General features: G+C 38.1%; 1 protein-coding gene across 1 annotated transcript in view; it reads left to right on the forward strand.

Annotated features, from left to right (window-relative positions):
• The window catches only part of LOC127662397 (ALK tyrosine kinase receptor-like), a 643,215-nt gene extending 624,561 nt beyond the window's left edge, over positions 1–18,654 (forward strand). The window contains exons 25-29 of the mRNA XM_052153544.1: positions 2,085–2,177; positions 6,518–6,619; positions 6,817–6,951; positions 7,952–8,042; positions 13,368–18,654. Of these exons, the coding sequence (XP_052009504.1) occupies positions 2,085–2,177; positions 6,518–6,619; positions 6,817–6,951; positions 7,952–8,042; positions 13,368–14,321 (1,375 nt within the window). The 3' untranslated portion in view covers positions 14,322–18,654. The remainder of the gene's footprint in view (positions 1–2,084; positions 2,178–6,517; positions 6,620–6,816; positions 6,952–7,951; positions 8,043–13,367) is intronic.
• The last annotated feature ends 1,924 nt before the right edge of the window (positions 18,655–20,578 follow it).

The following is a 20,578-nucleotide window of genomic DNA, read 5'->3' on the forward strand; positions in this document are numbered from 1 at the left end:
CATAAATAGTCTTGCAGAGTCACATTTTTGACTGTCATTATAATGTCACTATCACAGATTTTTCTTGCCAAGATCACCCACTTTGACCAGTGGAGTGGTGGTGGCGTAGTAGGCTAAAGCACTAAACTGTTAAGCAGAAGGTTGTCGGTTCAATCCCCACAGCCAACTCCATTGTGTCCTTGAGCAAGACACTTAACTCTAGCTGGCTTTGGGGGTATTGTCCCTGTAACAAGGGCTCTGTAAATTGCTTTGGATAAAAGCGTCTCCCAAATGCATAAATGTAAATGTCAGGTATAACTCAGAGAACAAAGCAAAATATATTGATATTTTGCTTCCCTATGTGTCCCTTAGTGTCTCAAATGTAAAAATTGTTATGTCAATAACCTCACAGACTTTGACAAATACAGTGACTAGTTATTCCTTGGAAAGGCTCAGTTTAGCAGCCTGGTTTCTGATCGTGAACAAAATTTTGTTTGCTGTCATTCTGATAAAAACCTGTGCACCTGACTCACAGTAATTGTGCAAAACCCAGCCAATCACACTGGAACTGGTGATTTTAGCAAGATCTTGCTGTATGCAATTTTACAATAACATATTGTGCAAATATGGCTACATGGGTTAAAAAGTAAATTACACTCTTTCAGTGATCTGTGATATAAAAATGTTTTGAAACGAGATAAAAAAAGATAAGCGTTTTCTGAAAAATTGACAAGTTGAACCCCTTAAACTCTATGGACCTGCGCTATATTGTAAACAAATGTTTACACTTAAAACATTAAAGTATCAGTGTACATAATCTGGCATATGAGGCATACTAAAAATAACACAATATGGACTCAAAACATTTGTGTTGAAAATTAGCGCCCCTAGAGGTAAAGAGGTAAACATATTTATATATAAATAAAAGTCTTTCACATAGCACCAAAATGGACAAGTCATATATCAAATGAAAGCACTCATTCTCAGGAATGTGTGGGCACAGTTATTCTTCAAGTTGCCCTAGTACTACAGTTTGAAAGATTTTCAAAAGAATCTCAAACTGAAGTAAGATTTCTATAAAGTCATTAAATACAAATGTCTTTATGCTCCAATAACTGCTGCTGTATATTTATATCTGCTTTTACATTAAGTTTTCTAAAAAAAAACATAAAAAATAACCATTGTTTACTTGTCTGTGAGCTTGCTTGGCTGAATAATCCAATATTTTCTTAGATGGTCTGATCAAAATATGCAATCCAGAAGGAAAAGCATGCAAAACAAATAATCAGCAAAATTTGTTTTCAACTATTGATGATAAAATCTTATATTATCAGGATATCAGCTTTCTAATGACACCTGGATTGAGCTCCTAGTCCACTCAGAGGCTAGGATATTCAATAAAATAACAAGGGTGGTGCTTGAACTGAATATTAGACTGAATGTCTATGGAAGAGCACAAGTTTGAGGGCAAAAATGTGTTAGAGCGCCATCTACATTTCAGATCTGTATATTGTAATGGAATGTGACAGAGAAAAAAAAATATTGTCTAGTGCTTCCAGCCATATAGTGGAATAAATTTTTATAAAAATAAATTCTGTTTACCATAAGATTAGAAACACATACAATATTATTTATGAATAATTTAAGTCTGTTTATTTATTATTTAGGGGGTTCTCTAACTAATTAGACAATTGTTTTGCAATTATTCCACATTATGTTTGAAGGATGACCTTTTTATTTGAGTGTGAAAAATTGTGGGCGGCAGCCCAAAAAAACCACCAGCATTTGTATATCTGCTTTCCAACTTGTTTGGCTCAGTTTAAAGCAATTGCATTAAAGGCAATTAAATTAATATGCCTAATCTGTATAGAGTAAACATTGTTACTCATGAATATGTCTGAAAATTTTTCAAAGCTTTCAAAATCGAAAGCTACAGTAGCAAAGCTGGAGTTAGTGTTAGGCAGGATTTAAGCAATATCAGATTAAAATATCATGTCTAACTGGATACTTTATTTTAAATACTGTAGCCAGTATTAGACTTAGACAGTGTGTCTGCCAGCTATATTCTATAGTTGAAATAATCACTCTTTTATTCTTGTTAACAGGGATATTGCTGCTAGGAATTGTCTTCTGACCTGCACAGGTCCAGAAAGGGTGGCTAAGATTGGGGACTTTGGCATGGCCAGAGACATCTACAGGTATGGAAACACATGCCATCATGAACTTATGGATATATTGGCTCATAATTCACCTTGAAATCCTCAGACTATATATATATATATATATATATATATATATATATATATATATATACAGTATATATAAAATATTCAAGCACCACCCCACAGAAAGTAGCGGAGTGGACTAATAAAAAATAAAAAAAAATATTACAATTTGAGAAATGGTGAAGAAGTATACCCTATGTACACTACCGATCAAAAGTTTTGAAACACTTAATCATTATTATATATATTTTACATTTTTTTTATTTTGTTTTCTTCACATTTCAGATAGTAAAGTCATCAAAACTATGTAAAAACATAAATGGAACTATGGGAATTATGTTGTGAAGAAACAAAATCCCAAATAAATCAAAACTATGTTATATTTTAGCATCTTCAAAGTAGTCACCCTTTGCCTATGTCACATTCCCTGTTTTTTGTCTTGACTTTTATGTTGAAATTCTTGTTTAGTTCCTGTTAATTTTGTTGTCCTTTATAGTTTTTTTCATGATTGATTTTCCCCAAGTGTTCCTTGTTCCCTTGTTTGTCCTTGTGTATTTAAGCCCTTGTTTCCCCTGGTTTTTTGTCAGTCTTTGCATGTGTTTGTTATGCTCTGTACTTGGTTCCCAGTGTTTTCTTTATATTCTGAGTTACATTGTTTATTAAAGCTGCGTTTAGATGCTTTTTAAACGGTATTAAAAGAGTTCCCATCTATGTTGGGCAATTATTTGCTGCTTTTCTTTATTATTTGGCCAAGTCATCAGTTACAATTATTATTATTTTTTTATTATTACATTTTAGTTTTATAATGAAATAAATTAATATGGTGGCACAATTATATTTTTGTCTACAAAACTAATTTCAAATATTTAAGCATACACCTTCAGATAAAAAGATTTTTAAGATTATGAGAAACATTTCAGTCAAGTGTTTCAAAACTTTTAGTGTAGTTGTGTGTGTGTGTGTGTGTGTGTGTGTGTGTGTGTGTGTATAGTATATATATATATATATATATATATATATATATATATATATATATATATATATATATATCCACAGGGGTTAGTTTACATTTTAATGAGTTTACAATTATTGTAAAAATGTGAAAAATTATAATAATAAACAATAAGTGTGTCCAAACAGGTTGTATATATTGGGATTAAATCAATTATTTTTAGGACCACTACATTTTTTTTCCCCTGCCCCCAAAATCACTTTAAAGCAAAAAAAAATAATGATATATTATTTAAATAAAAATATATATATATTGATACAACATGGTAGTATTCGTTTTACTATTTGAAGGCCGTATGCAGATTTAAGTACAAATGTAAAACTGTATTTCATTATTTTTATATTTTTTTTAATGTAATACAGAAATGAGAATCTGAGAAAATGAGAAGTCAACATTGAGAATAATGGGAACTTGTAAATGGGAAAACTCAAACATAAAACACATTACGATACGTTATGGTAATAACATTTTGGGGGAATAATAAGAGACCACCTATAATACAAAGTTCATTCTTTGTGATATTGACATTCACTGTACAAGTCTGAGTGAGCATTGATGAATAAAATATTTTGGTTTATCGAACACACTGAGTTTGATATGAATGGTGTCTCCATCATCCCAAACTTTGTCTCCCCTGTCTCATGTTTCTTGCCCCTCTCCTTGCCTGTGGCAGCACACCATCCCACCAGGGACAAGACAGATGGCAGCAATACAAAGGTTTTCTATGATCTTCTCGATTTCATACTTCAAAGAGTCTCAGACTTGGTCTCCCTTGAGTTCACATGAGTGAGATTGCTGAAAACATGGTTGGTGTGCGAGGTGTGTTCTCATTGCGCAGGTAGAGCAGGCCTGGCTGCCTGTGTCCCAGAAAGCCACACTGGTTTATATAGAACCAGAGACTGATAACAGCAGAGGCACCAAGATGTTATCAAAAGAGCAAATGCTTTTGTTTAAGAGATTACAGGCAAGACATCTTCTGCCTTAATCTCGAATTTTAGTTTTGTGATGAATGCTCTGCATAGTACCACAAGATTATTGCTTTAGCAGCCTCGGGATAGCTGATGGCAAAAAAAAAAAGCCAAACCTATTTGTCTCTTCTCACTTTCTTTTTTCGCTGTTGTCAGCAGAGGGCCAAATATTAGAGCTAGATCTTGATAAGATGAGCTCTGCATGAGGAAAAATGTTTCAGACTTACTGTGACCACACAATGGGAAATGAGAAGGATCGCTAGTCCGATAAGGCACCACTGGATATTTTATATATGCTGACAGAATTACACTGAAAACATTATTTGTTGGATTTACTTATAATATATACGTAGCATTTTTGCATTACACTTTTTAATTGAATTCAATTCATTGTCATTATATGTCAGCATAACAATCAATAAACGACTAACCTTGCACACCTGAGAAGCAATCGATAGGTGCGTAGGACGCCAGCTTCAGCCAAGTCAACGAAATGAAAGGAAAAATGGAGTGCAGTTGCACTCTCTTTGTAAATGCCTGACGAAGGTCGAGTGACCGAAACGTTACTTAATAGATTGTTTCCATGTCAGCATAACAAGAAAGCCTTTGCTAGATATACACAAATGTATCAATTCATTCCAGTTTATTGACTTAAAAATGAATGTCACGTGAATACAATTTAGCAACTACATTGTTATAACATCTACCTTATTTTCTTGGCTCTATAGGAAATACAAACTGAGGTCAGTCATTAAACTTCATTCCCCAAAAGAAGTGCACATAACTCCTCACATGTGCTAGGAAAAATTGCACTACATTTTGTTTCCTTCGGTGTTAGTAAAACTAGAGTTTCATATTTTTGGAAGAAAATGTAAGGTTTGCTCTTGCAAGCCTTGCTGCCAGATAGTGTGTTCTCTCAAATATCCATGACTATACTTTCCATTTGTTAGGGTGTACTGGGTGGTTTCTAGGGTGCTCTGGGGTTTGCTTACTGACTCAAATCCCTTGTAAGACTATGGAATTTGTTCGCCCATTTTATCACTGCCAGGTTAAAATGGTAATTCAGTCGCTAAAATACAAGAAAACCTTTGCACAACTTGAGAAACCATTCATGTCTATAGCACAAACTTTTCAGGACAAGTTATGTGCTGAATTTTAATACAAATCCCTAACCCTAATTGCGACCAACCACTAAAATTAGAGGGAAATGATAGGTTGATAAGAATATTGCTCAAGCCACTAACCCTAGAATCAGACTGGTTGATATGAATGTTATTCCAAGACAAACAAGAATGTACTGTATATCCAGACACATTAAGCATTTGATTCTGTATAACTACTTGCTATGGCTCACTTGAATAGTGATAGAAAAGAAATCATCTTGACTTAGTTGTACCAAGATAGTTAATTTATTAAGCTTGTCAAGAGTCATGAGTCAGACTTGCAAATTAAGCAACGCATGAACAAATGAACTAGGTCGGTCGCTTTCCAGATACCATTTGAGTAAATTTGCCTCTTGGACACATTTAATTCAAGCCAAGTGGAGGTGGACATGCTGTAATAGGTGATTTGAGCAATGAATACACAAAAGACTGGAAATAGTTTAATAGTACTACCTCTTATTTTGACAAAAAATCCAAGCTAGTTCATCCCAGACTTCATTTAGTGGACAGTTAGAGTTATTGCTTTAGGGATCTGGTCAGAAGTTGAAGAATCGATAGGAAATACTGGTGCATTTTGGCATAAGTCACAGATGGACAGGCTTTTTTTTATTGCTGTCATTCTGTCTTTGACTGGAGACTGGAGTTAAAAGAATAGTTCACCCCAAAATGAACATTATGTCATCATTTAATCACCATCATGTCATTCCAAACCTGTATGAGTTCCTGAAATCAAAAAAGTTTAGCATAATGTCCAAGCTCCTCTTGTCCATTCAATGAAAATGGAAGGGGACCGGGGGCTGTAAACTTCTTGACAACATTTTACAAAAAAGTATCCTACAGTTAGACCATACAACTCATGTTCTACAGTTTTCTGAAGCCATACAACATCTTTTTGTGAGGAACCGACATTCCCTGAAAATCATGCTTGACAGCCGTGGTCTCCATTTTACTGTAATTGTACAGTATGTACAAGAACAGCTTGGACATTCTGGTATAAACATCTCCTTTTATGTTTCGGAGAAGAAAGTCACACAGGTCAGGAACAACAGCCTGAAATATTCCTTTGATAAGTCACTCCACATCTCTCATCTGTCTACTGTTGGCATTCATAACAATGTCTTGAGATTGACTTGCTGTTCTTTGTGTCTGGGAATGTGTATTTTTCCATAGAGCCAGTTATTACAGGAAAGGAGGCCGTGCTATGCTGCCAGTCAAATGGATGCCTCCCGAAGCCTTTATGGAGGGGATCTTTACCTCTAAAACTGACACATGGTGAGAAAATACATGCTGTGAAATGATAGCTTATTTAAAATATTCTCAGTTTCATTTGCTTCACAGTCGCCATATGTTCTGTCAGAGGCCATGGCAACCCCCCTATTTTTCAAACTCTAATTCCATTCTCTGTAATTACTTAGCTTTCATCTCATTCTATCCTACAATATCCTGTCTCATTTCATCTTGTTTTCCAGGTCATTTGGAGTTTTGCTTTGGGAGATCTTCTCGCTGGGCTACATGCCGTACCCGAGTCGCAGTAACCAAGAGGTGCTCGAGTTTGTTACTAACGGAGGGCGGATGGACCCACCCAAAAACTGCCCGGGGCCAGTGTGAGTGGGCGTCTACCTCAACTGCCTAGATTATTCATGCTCTACTCCCCAAAACAGAAATAGATTACGTTAAATTTGGTTCGCAGTACATTGTGGTCTTAAATGTCAAAAATGTGTCATTGTCATTCTCGGATGCATTTAGGTTACTTTGAAACTCAAATCCAGTGCTCAACAAGGATATGTTAAAATATATGTTCTTGAGTTGGAATTTGAATTGCCACACCACACAGGTTTTCAAATTGGAATTTGAATTTACATGACAGGAAGAAGAATTTATTACATTGCAAATCAAAGAAATTCAACATAGTGGCAAAAAAGTATTGACTTTTGACTTTTATTAGTCAAACACAACAACAAAATTACTATTAGGTTTCTATCTTGAAAGCCTGCCACATGTTTTTCGGTTTCGGTTTGGAGTAAACTGTAACTACTAGGAAATAAAGTGTTCATCAATCATGGTCCATAAAATAAAATATAAATTAGTAAACATAATGAACAGTACATAAATTGTATATAGGGGAAATACCCCATATGGTGTGTGTATGATATGTATGATAACATGTTTATGGGAAATTTCTACAGAAAGATAAATTGTAATAAGTAAAAAAACCTACACTTGCAGCAATTATATGATTTTATTTGAATTTCATTCCGTTTAATTCTGTTTTCTTACATTTAAATTCCATTTGAAATTCTGTATTCTGTTTGCTGAAATCAAATTCAGGAACTGAGTTGACATTTAAAAAAAGCCAGTATCAATTAAATTCTAAGTGTTGCACAACCCTGTTTTTTAATGAACTTCCAAGAACAATTTGATTTCTGTCCTAAACTATAATAACATAATCAGCTGGAGATTTGATTTGATTATTCAGTTTTTCAATCTAATATTACCTGTATACTAAGCTGATCTTTGACAGAAAACCTATAGAGATTTTATACACACATGCAACTGATACATAGTGAAGTAAAACTTATGTTTTATTGTTTTTGGATAAATTAGGTACCGGATAATGACACAGAGTTGGCAGCATCAACCAGAAGACAGGCCAAACTTTTCTACAATCCTAGAAAGGATTAACTATTGTCTACAGGTACATCTTAAAACTGAAAAATGCATAGCAACAGTGGATATGTTTGGAATGACACTACGATTCTACTCATACTCATTTTGCAGGATTCAGTATGTATAGTGTGCACAGGATGCAAATGTTCTGCATGCATGGATTACCCGGATGACCATCTACAGTTTCCAAAATATGCAGTATATAATCAGAGCACTACCAGAGACTTGAACTTACATGTCCACAAATTTTCCTTCCTGATTAATTCCTGGTTAACCTATTAGATTGGACTGCTAGAAATTATATATTTTCAGAGATAACTGGACAGCACTCACTGAATTAAATATGTAAAATAGTGAAACAATTTTCACACTATTATTGAAACATTATAATGTTTTTAAATATATATATATTAGAATTTTTTTTATTGTTATTATTTAATATAAGATAAATTAATAATTATGTTTAATTTAGTGATTTCTAATTTTGAACATCAAGTCTGGGATTAAATGAAGAGATATAGACAGCCTAAACAGATTCTCCAAGAAGCTTGGAACATCCTATCTGCCAACAACCAAGAAAAACTGTCTACCTAGGAGAATTGGTGCTGTTTTGAAGGCAAAGGTGGTCACATCAAATATTGATTTAGCTTTTTTATGTTTACTAGACTTTTTTCAAAAGTCCCTAAAAATTTTGCACAGTACTGTGTGTGTGTGTGTGTGTGTGTGTGTGTGTGTGTGTGTGTGTGTGTGTGTGTGTATATACTGGGTAGCCAAACGTTTGGAATAATAATGTACAAGTTTTACTCTTATTGAAAGAAATTGGTACTTTTATTCACCAAAGTGGCATTCAACTGATCACAATGTATAGTCAGGACATTAACAATGTAAAAAAGTACTATTACAATTTAGAAAAAAAATTCTTAAACTACTTCAAAGTGTTCTCATCAAGAAATCCTCCATGTGCTGCAATGACAGCTTTTCAGATCCTTGGCATTCTAACTTTCAGTTAGTCCAGATACTCCCAACCCCACGCTATCTGTAGCACTTGCCATAGACTTGTCTGTCTTGTTGGGCACTTCTCATGCACCTTACAGTCTAGCTGATCCCACAAAAGCTCAATGGGGTTAATATCCATAAAATTATTTTCCAATTATCTGTTGACCAATGTCTGTGTTTCTTTGCCCATTCTTTTTGTTTTTCCTGTTTGAAAAGTGTTTTTTTCTTTGCAGTTTTTCCCATAAGGCCTGCACCCCTAAGTCTTCTTTTTACTGTTGTTCATGACACTGGTGTTGAGAATTCATTGAAGCTGTTAGATGAGAACATGTGAGGTGTCTATTTCTCAAACTAGAGACTCTTATCCTCTTGTTTAGTTGTACATCTTGCCTTCTACATCTCTTTCTGTCCTTGTTAGAGCCAGTTGTCCTTTCTCTTTGAAGACTCTAGTGTACACCTTTGCATGAAATCGTCTCGGCTACTGTCGTAACCTCCGTTCCCTGATGGAGGGAACGAGACGTTGTGTCGATGTAGTGACACTAGGGGTCTCTCTTGAGAACCTCGATTACCTCTTATCTTTGAGAAAAGGCCAATGAGAATTGGCGAACAGAATTTGCATCCCCTCCCCCGGACATACGTGTATAAAAGGAGGGAAGTGTGCGTCTTTTCAGACTGAGCTGAGGAACCGAGAGTAAGGTCCCGGCCATTTCAGCGGCTTAGTACAGTGTTGTGGCAAGAGGAACACAACAACCGAGACGTTCCTTTTCTGTCACTCACTCGTTGTTGTGTCGATGTAGTGACACTAGGGGTCCCTATTTAAAAATGCCACAACACTGAATGTGTTATGTGGACTGCTGATGCAGGTGCAAAAAAGCTGTTGTGTGCGAAAATAGCAGGTGCATCAGACTGCAACGACCCAAGAGATGTCATATAGTTCCCCACATCCCTGAGGGAGGGAAGCGACTTAACTAGCCTGGGATCAGGCCTCACCAGCTGCAGCTTTTTCTCTCTCTATGTTGTCTCTCCATAATGTGATAGATGCGGCTGGGGCCATCTAACATCAACATCTGGGAAGGCATTCTTTTCCAATCCTATTCTTTCAGGGGGAAAAGACCCAGCATATACCACATCCTGCCCAACAGGGGAGGTTAACATGTGGCAAATACGTCACATGGGCTTACCAGCCACACATGGAAGTGGTGCGGTGGTAGGTCCTGCCTCGACGGGGAGGAGCTCTACAAACACAACGACTGGGGGACAGAGGGGGCTCTGCCCAAGGGAGACGTGGGTCCACCAACAGGGGGACCGTACCATGGAAAATACATCACAGGAGATATTGGAATAGTCAGAACCTGTGGAGCACCTATTCCAGCGCAGGCAAGTCGATGCCTGTGGTGGTTCTGGCTGCAAACGTCTTCCGCTAAGTTCGGAGCCAGAGGGCTAGGGAGGAAGGACACCCAGGGTCCGTGACTTGTGGACTCGACTAGGGGTGTAGAGCGCACATCTTCACCTCAGGGGAGGGAAAATACGCTGGGCGCAAGTGATAAAGCCGGCCAGCTGTTGTCACCATATTACTGAATTCTACATGTTGACCTGTCAAAACATGGGACGAGACTGGCTCAACCCGGAGATTGTAAAATCTCATGAAGGTATTGGGCGTTGCCCAGCCCGCCGCTCTGTAGATATCTGCTAGAGAGGTGCCATTGGCCAGTGCCCACAAGGATGCCACACTCCTTGTAGAGTGTGCTCAAACCGCAAGGGGGTCTGCACGGCCTGAGTCTGGTAGGCTAACGCAATGGCGTCCACTATCCAGTGGGCATGCCTCTGTTTGGAGACAGCGTTCCCTTTACGCTGTCCGCCAAAGCAGACAAAGAGCTGCTCAGAGTGTCTAAAGCTCTGCATGCGATCCAAAAAGGTGTGCAACGTATGCACTGGACACAGCAATTCTAATGCTTGGTCTGCCTCCTCCTGGGGCAGCACTTGCATGTTCACTACCTCATCCCTGAAAGGGGTCAAAGAAACCTTGTGTACGTAGCCCAGTCGGGGTCTCAGAATGATGTGAGAGTCTGCCGGACCGAACTCCAGGCAAGTGTCATTGACAGAGAGCACTTGCAGGTCCCCAACACTCTTGATGGAAGTGAGTGTGATCAGGAGGGCCGTTTTCAAGGAGAGGGCCCTAGAGGGGAACAGACATGGCCTAGGAGGGTTCAGCTTCTGGGTGCCTCTAAGGAACCTGATAATCAGGTTGTGCTTCCCTAACAACTTACCGGCCACATGCATTATGTTGAGCCGCTATGGCGGCTACATAAACCTTCAAGGTGGAGGGGGACAGCCACCCCTCCAGCCTCTCCTGCAGGAATAAGAGCACTGACCCAACTGAGCAGCTCTGTGTGTCTTCAGATTGGGAAGAACACCAATTTGCGAATAAGCTCGTCTTTAGGGGATAAAGCTGCCTGGTAGAAGGAGCTCTGGCTTGAGTGATCGTGTCTACGACGGCTGGTGGTAGACCGTATAGATCCTCTGCATCCCATCCAAGGGCCAGACATGAAGGTTTCAGAGGTCTGGGCGCGGATGTCAGAGGGTGCCTCATCCATGAGAAAGAAGGTCCTTCCTCAGGGAATTTTGCCAGGGAGGTGTTGTCGCAAGGAGCGTGAGATCTGAAAGCCAAGTCTGAGTGGGCCAGTGGGGGGCCACGAGAATGACTTGTTTCTTGACCTTCCTGATCTTGCACAGGACTTGTAGGCTCACTGGGGAAAATGCTTATATTCGCAGCCCCCAGAGCCAGCTGTGTGCCAGCACGTCTGTGCCAAGGGGGGCTTCTTTCAGAGAGTACCAGAGCGGGCAGTGGGTGAAATCTAGTGAGGCAAACAGATTTCAAGCAGGCATAGTCACGTCGGGGAGCGTTGCTTTGTCCCGAGGTGTTTGTGCTGAGGAGAGGCTCGGAGCAAGGTAGGCCGACTGCAAGTGCTCGGTGTCTGATCGCCGTGAGAATGCCGGTTGTGGGCACTGGCTAAGTGACCCAGGGAGTGAGGAAACTGCTTCCTTTGTGACAACATGGGTACCGCAGCCCGTTGGGGGTGCAGCAAGCAAGGGGGGGGGGGCGGCTAGAGTGGCTTTCCCTAGGAAGAAGGAGAGCCACGACCGTAATGTTGCCATGGTCATGTTCTCGCATTGACAACATGAGCCGTCCACAAACGCTCCCTCTGTGTGATCTCTGCCCAGACACGAGGGGCAGCGCCTGTGGCCATCAGAAGCAGAGAGGTAACGACCGCATCCAGTAATGACACAAAGACGGAAGGGCATCTTGAAAAAGATGCATCTTTAAAAAGACGTTCAACGTCATTGTGTTTACTCTTTTAGAGAAATATATACTCTTTTAGAGGGCTGTCGAAGCGCTCAGGGGCGTAGTCTGCATTGGCGTGCAGAAGAAGAGAAAAGCTGCTGAATTTTCATCTAATTTTCAACAGTGTATGCTCTTTAGAGGTGAGTGGAACAGCAGTGGGTTTTACTCAGCTCGCTGAAACACAACTGCTCAGCTCCGAAGAAAAGAATCTGTCTGAACAGATGCATGCTTCCGTCCATTTTTACCCATATGCCCGGGGGAGAGGCATGCAAATTCTGTTCGCCAATTCTCATTGGCCTTTTCTCAAAGATGAGTGGTATCCGAGGCTCTCAAGAGAGACCATCGTGTGAGTGACACAGAAGGGGAACTTCAGTTTTATGGCAATTTCAAATATTGTATAGCCTTCATTCCTCAAAACAATGACTGACTGACGAGATTCTAGAGAAAGCTGTTTCTTTTTTGTCACTTTTGATCTAATATTGACCTTAAGACATGCCAGTCTATTACATACTGTGGCAACTCAAACACAAAGACAATGTTAAGCTTAATTTAATGAACAAAATAGCTTTCAACAGTGTTTGGTATCATGGCACAAGGTTTTCTAGTGCCAAATTAGCAATTTAGCATGATTCTCAAGGATAAGGTGTTGGAATGATGGTTGCTGGAAATGGAGCCTGTCTACATTTGATAAAAATTGGCTTTTTTCAAATAGTGATGGTGCTGTTTTTTTATATCAGTAATGTCCTGACTATACTTTGTGATCAGTTGAATGCCAATTTGGCTAATTAAAGTACCTATTTCCTTCCATAACAGCAACATCTGTACATTATTCCAACTATGGTGACTTTTGGCCACCAGTGTGTGTGTGTATGTATATATATATATATATATATACTGTATATTACAAATATATTTATATACTGTATATTATAAATGTCAAAATCCACAGTCTTCATCAACAACAATTTAGATTGTCTGATTATGTGAACTTATTTTTTTATATCCCTCCACCCCTAGGATCCAGATGTGGTGAACGTGCCTTTGCCTGTTGAGTATGGCCCCATCCCTGAAGAAGAAGAACGGGTGCCCATGCGTCCTGAAGACCCCTCTGCCCCATCATTGCTTGTAGCCTCTCAGGTTGCAGAGGACACATCATCTGTCTCTACTGCCCACCCCGAGCAGGCCAAGAGAGATGGGGAGGCCCTACTAATGAGCAGCCACTCCTCTGATAACAAAGCCCAACCTGCACCTCCTTCTCAGCCTCACCCCCATCACCACCCACACCCACACCCACCGGTAGCCACTGCCCCCATATCAGCTGCCAAACCCTCTTCTACTCCCCTGACTCCCCAAGATGGAGGTCATGTGAACCTGGGCTTCATGCAAGCCCACCCCTCAGAGAAGGAAAGCCGCAATGGGAAGCCCACCAACCTGTGGAACCCAACCTACGGCTCGTGGTTTCTACAGCAGCAACAGAAGAGGCAGCAGGCCCAGGCACAGAGGCAGGTGAGTTGCCCACGTATCCCAGGTGAGGGGCAAGAGCAAACAGGACGAACTGTGACGGTCTCAGAAGCTCTTGGCCTGCAACAACAGCACAAACAGCAACAGTACCAACAACAGCTCCAGCGCCAACAACAACAGCAGCAACAACAAGGTTTGTGTCGTCCGCTTTTGCCTCCACCTCCCCCACCTGGGCCCTCCCCTCTCCTCTTGGATTCTGCCACCCTAGCTCCAGTTCCGCTCTACAGACTACGTCACTTCCCATGTGGGAACATCGGTTATGGATACCAGGAGCAAGGCCTGCCCATGGAGCCAATGTCTGGCCCCCCACCTCATCCTGGCCAGCAGAGGCCCATATCTCTGGCTCGGGCAAGTGGTCCAGAGGACAGCCGCCCACTTTTGGTCACCATGGGTACGGTGCAGGACTCCAGACTCCCTAAAATGGAAGGGCACAATGCCACTGTGCTGTAACCATACGCTTTTGTCTTTCTTAGTGCCCACTCTGCGAAACACTGTGCGGTCCATCTGCGTCCACCTGTACCAAGCCCCTTTGTACTTTTTCTTTGTGCTTTCAAAGCGACATGTGGATTGAACTGATTGGAATGGTTCGACATTGGAAACTTTCTCTAAATGTCACACTCATTGATTTTTTGTCATTTGGATAAAGGAAGAATACTGTTTTGTTTCGGAAAGCCACATTTGAAAACTTGATAGACAAAAAAAAAAATTATAATAAAGTAAACAGATAAAGCCCTCACAAGGAATAATTAAATGAAAAAGATTAGATTATAATAGTGATATTTTTTTTCAAAAATGGGGGATAAAAAATAAAAACGGGTTTGTTGATGTTTGCCTGCCTGCTTGTTTATTTATTCATTTGTTAATTTATTATTTGGAGGTCATGTAAATTATTAATGGTTGTGCTTCTGAAAGCAAACAGCCCCCATTCATTATGTATCATTTTGTTCACTCTTGGACTCGGTTGGCTTTAAACTGCCACCGTTTTCATCTAACATCAAAATTAATGGATAAAAGGAATTTGTAATGGCTTGCGTGTGAGACATGAATAAGTGTTTTTGGCAGCTGGTGGCTTAATGCGAGGTGATAATGGGTTGCCATGGTGTTGTAATGGAAACATTTAGCATCTGGTGAGGGACCAATGAGTGAAGACCTTTTTACATGACTTGCATTCACTTCAACACTTTAGTTACAGCTTTAAATGGCACACCCATTGACCACCCAAAGTTGGTTCATTGACCATCTGATGTATATTAGGGATGTGCCCGGATAGTCAACATTCGGTTTACCGTTCGATGTATCAATATTTGAATACCCAAATCACTATGCGGTTATTCTACATGTGCAACAGAGGTCTTCAAACTGACCCGAGCTCGATGAGTTCCAACAAACCGTCAGGTCTTCTGGACAGATTTTGTGTCAGTTTTTCAAGTATAGGGCAATTTAGGGGCTGTTCAAACATGCTTTTGCATGCACCTGCACTGTTTTCTTTTGTTTTGGTACTTACACGTGCTGTATGGACGTCTTTGACTGTTGCACTGGCTGAATCTCTCTTTTTTCTTTCAGCACCTCATGTAGAATCACCACATTTTTAGACACCTAGCAAAGTTAAAAAGACTTAAATTTTTATAAATGCATCTCAAAAAACCTGCATTGTGTTTCATCTGTTGTGCTGCATTCTGAAGAAGAGTACTTTATGTGACTGTTAAGGCAGTCGCACACCGGATGAGAAGCGCCAGTACACAAAAGTTACCAAGGTTTTTCCCTTCCCCTTCTTCAAGAATGAACAACGCTAGAGTAAATAATCTGGACAACCTTTGATAATTATTTGGTTCGAATTTAATGGAAAATGCACTCCGTGATATGGAAGAACTTTTACCAGCCTCCAGAGTCGGAGCTGGGCAGTGTGTGTACCTTCATTGAAAACAGTTGTTTCAAATTTTAGAACACACCATGTCATCTGCCAGATGCAGCCAGTGTGTGCAGGGTTGGGGAGTAACAGAATACATGTAACGGGATTACGTATTTAAGATACAAAATATAAGTAACTGTATTCCACTACAGTAACAATCATTGGTAATTAGAATACTGTTATATTCAAAAAGTATTTTGATTACTGAAGCGATTACTTAATTGTCATTTCTTTCATTTAATATTTAGTCCTTTCAGATGGAAAACATTTATACATATAAATGATGCGATCCAAAATGCTTTTGAACAGTGGTGAAACACTTTCTTATGATTTGCATTCAGAGAAGTAAGTTTGAAGTAAGTTTGGAGCAGAAGAAATAGAAATAAACCTTGAGTAAATGCTATTTCTAGCCATTTTACATGCACATGTAATCAGGCACGATCAAATTTTTTTATTAAGAAAATTCACGTTGGATCATAATTGTATTTTGTTCTAGTAAGACCTTTGATATTAGGGCAAAATCGTATTCTTGATAATACATTTTGTATTGTTTTCCTGTAAAAAATCTATCAATTTGTTTTAGAAACAACACTGCATAAGATATTTAGATTTTTCAGAGAATGTTTTTTTAACATGTGTATTTTTTCTTACTGTACTGGCAGATTTTCAAAACAAGTGAAAAAATCTACCAGTGCTGAAGAAGTACTCCAAATTATTTAGAATACGTTATGGACTTTGAGTAATCAAATAGAATATGTTACAAATTACAGTTACAGCATGTATTCTGTAATCTGTAGTGGAATACATTTCAAAAGTAATCCTCCCAACCTTGGGTGTGTGACACCCCTAAGTCTCGTCCGGTGTGCAAACACTTTTGCACCATTAAACATAATTTCAGTTTATTATTCACCCGAGCAATGTTTCAGCATTTGATATACGTTAAGACCGTGTTTTTTCCCTTTTGCTGTGGTGTGCATATTTCGTACAATAATTAGACAAGTTCAATGTAATTTAATTTTAAACCATTTAAAAATCAAAGCACCCAGAATAGGCTATTTAACCGCAGCTGTGTGACTCCACACACATGACAATATTTGTGTTTGCTGCCTCACGGATGTGCGAACTTGCCCGTGCAGAACGCATATAGATTTTATCATTTCAAGATGTATTGTGCTATTTAGACTCATAGCTCACTGTGCACTTTATTTGCTGCTGTTACTACATTATTGAGTAGTGTTTAAGGAAAGTCCATTATAATAAACATTCTTTATTCCCGCATCCCAATGAAAAAACGATTAACCGTTCATGAAGCCTTGCGGTTAACCAAATGTAAAAAAGTGTTTCCATGAACATCCCTAATGTATATAGCAAACAAAACTCCATCAGTCAGATGATCTCTTCCTGTCTAAGTTGGCAGTAGTTGGCCAGAATGAGCTGTAATGCGACCAGACTTTATGCGAAAGTCGAAAGTGAGACATACGACTCTAGAGTACGAGACTAGCACCATTTTGACCTCCATATGAATCAATTTTACGAGGTTGCTAGGTAGCATGAAAGCAGGATATGTTCTTAGTAAACAGAAAGATAAAGTGAAAGCAAATGTAAGCGGCAACGTATTTAAGCTTATATACAAGCTTATATAAGTTTTTTTTTTTTCATTCCTTAAGATGCCTGATATATCTTTGACATGTGCATTAACTGAATTTCATTTATCTAGCTTTTATTTAGAACTCGGTTTATCTAGATAAGCACAAATTTATTTTTCTTCTTATTATGATTTTTGTGCCAGCACCAGCCACCTTATAAAATGCCATGCAAATTGTCTGATAATCAGCGACTCTGCTTCGCTTGACTGTTTTTTCAGCCTGTCACAGCCATGGATTTAATAGGTTACACGTTTCTATCATGCTGTGTCAAGGTAAAAGAAGTAAACTTTTAAAAACGGATCTCAAAATAGTTTGATGCTTCAATTCAAATAGCTGGCGTGTTTCATTTGTAAGGGCCTTACTCCAACTGCTGTTTGAAATCTTGATATTGGCTGGTTAAGATTAAATTCCTGCATTTAACTTTGAGAAATAAGGCACTATTACCGCTCATCCCATTCGTTTCCTTTGTAGCATTGACATTTGTCATTGAACTGAATATATTTTGTGTACAGTCCATAAGAGCCTTACGCCTGTTTCAGAACGTCATTTACTGTTCTTCACTCTTTTGGTTTCTGTTTCTTTGAATAAAGGTCTTCCTTTAAGTCTATTGGTCAACAGCATCCATATTCAAATATAATTTGACCTGTTAATGTTTAACAGGTCAGACATTGTTACAGGAGTATTGCATAATGATCAGTTCTATCAAGCTTCTAATTCAATAGCAAATGTTTGACATTCTTTTTTGTACTATTTCATTTTCTATAAGAAATATCTGTAGTGTGACTTTGAGGAACATCTGGTGGGTTACTTTTCAGTCATGGGGAAGGTTTGATATGTTTGTTTACTTTGGTCTCATTGTGAGTCAAAATAATCCTTATTCACACTTATATTTGTTTTTAACCGTCATGGTAAGTTAACTTATTAGTAACAGATCAATAACAAAGATGTTTAAAACATTATTTGATGTTACATCCCTGTTAACATAATTTGCAATGCCCGAGAATGACTTTTTTGTTAGCCTAAATGCTGTTCTATTGGCGTAAATAGGATATTTATTTACATTTTAAAGAGAGATTCATTTTTTAAAGTATTTCTAAATTAGTGTACAGATGTCCTGAAGTTTGGATCCATCCGATATAGATAATGGAATGCAGCGGTACTGCATTCAAAAAAGTAAGGATTTCTTTTTTCATTGCATTGACAGTGACCACACTTGTAAAAATGTTGTAAAACCTCATTGTATCATGTATCTGTTAATCTGTGTAATTTGACATTCAATGATGCGATTTGAGATATTAATAAATTGCTATTTAATAACTTTGGTCTCGCTCCTAGGCACAAAATGTATTAATAACTACCATAATTGTTAAATATATAATAACAAAACATAAAGTTAAAAAGATAGTAAAACATGCTTTTAAAGATAACATGCTGCCAAATATGTATATGTATGTGTGTGTGTGTGTGTGTATATATATATATATATATATATATATATATATATATATATATATATATATAAATAAATAATATTACAACTATAAACTAATATAAAATCATAAGAAAAAAATGGTTTTGCACAATAAACACTATGCATATAGAAGTCATTGCAACATAGTAAGCATCCTGTTGTGAGATTTAGGGATCTTTGTAGTTTACAAGGTGATACATGTGTGATACACATTTCAGGCTAAACAAATGCTACTAACACATGCAATGGGATGCATTGTACCAACCAAAACAATAAACTGAGTCTCTTTTTGCGCAGTTGTTACTGGGAGACCCCACCTCAAATTTGGTCTCTGACCCCTAGCCTGCATAATTGATGGGTTGTTAGCCATTCATGCCCACAGAACTGAACATTTAAAGAACTCCTGTGTCTGTGCCTGAAAGGGTTTGGTGGGTGGGTCTTGAACAGACCTGTGAATATGCTTCAAAGTGAACCAAGGAGACATTCGTATCAATTTGATACTAAATGAATGGTCAGCAGGGAAGGAAATTTGGGGCAAAGTGACTGGTGGGTGGGAGTGAGGGAATTTGCTGGTTATGACCATCTTGTGTTACATGGCAAAATACAAATAAATAAATAAAAAAAACATTCGAAAGGCAAAAACAAAACAGACTGTAAAATATAGCTTTTTATTGTATTTGACAAATCTGACAAACACCCTTTGCACATTGCATGAATTAATTTTACATTTTGCTACTAAAATACTACATTAAAATTCAGACAAACACAGTGCTAAGCAGAGGAATGTATAGACAGTACAAAATACCTGTAGAAACAGGCTGGAGTGTGCAATCAGACTCCAACTTCCATTGGAAGTTGTCTTTTAGAACACTATAATTCTTTTTTTTTTTTATGCAATGTTTTCAAATTACATTTTTTTCACCATCATGTATTTCATATTAAGTTTTCCTTACACCCAGTAAAGATGTCAAAATCAACATTTTATTTTTTATTTCCTCAGTGCAAAATGATATGATCATTGAGGAATCAGTCAATGAATGGCACAGTTTCACCAGCTATGGAGAATAGCCGTTTATAGTTTTGTTTTTAAGTTTGATTATTTTGTATGTTAAGTAGAAACACAAACAGGCCTGAGCTTTTGCAGGCAATTTTAATTTATTATAAACCAACAAGCCTGTTGTTTGTGTTTAGGAATCCTGCAGGAATCCTAGCTGTCATTATATCACATTTTTTTTCATCAAAGAATGTGGCAAACTAAGCTTAGAGACAATTTTTGGGGAGCCAGAAATTTGGGGAGAAATCATTATGCATTTTAAAGGAGTGGAAAATAATGCAAGTAAATTAATAAATAAAGGAAACTTCAATGAATGAAACTAATAACAATTATATAAAAATGTTACAGTTGTTTGAAAAATAAAAGTTTGATAATAAGCAACTATTTTATTCAAAAGTACATTATTTCAGCAAAATGAGCTTGTCAATCTCTTCTCATTAAGCACATTAATTTCTAATGTAAACATGAAGAATGCTAACGTCTCCTCTATAATGCGTCATCTTAACAAATATCCGTTCTTGGATTCAAAGCTTTAACATACTCGGTTTCTAAGCAACACATCCATGACAATGCTTCTGATATGGGTTCTAAAATAAAATAAATAAAAATACTATAAAAATAAATAAT

This window comes from Xyrauchen texanus, chromosome 22 (assembly GCF_025860055.1).
Source record: "Xyrauchen texanus isolate HMW12.3.18 chromosome 22, RBS_HiC_50CHRs, whole genome shotgun sequence".
Classification (NCBI taxonomy): Eukaryota; Metazoa; Chordata; class Actinopteri; order Cypriniformes; family Catostomidae; genus Xyrauchen; species Xyrauchen texanus.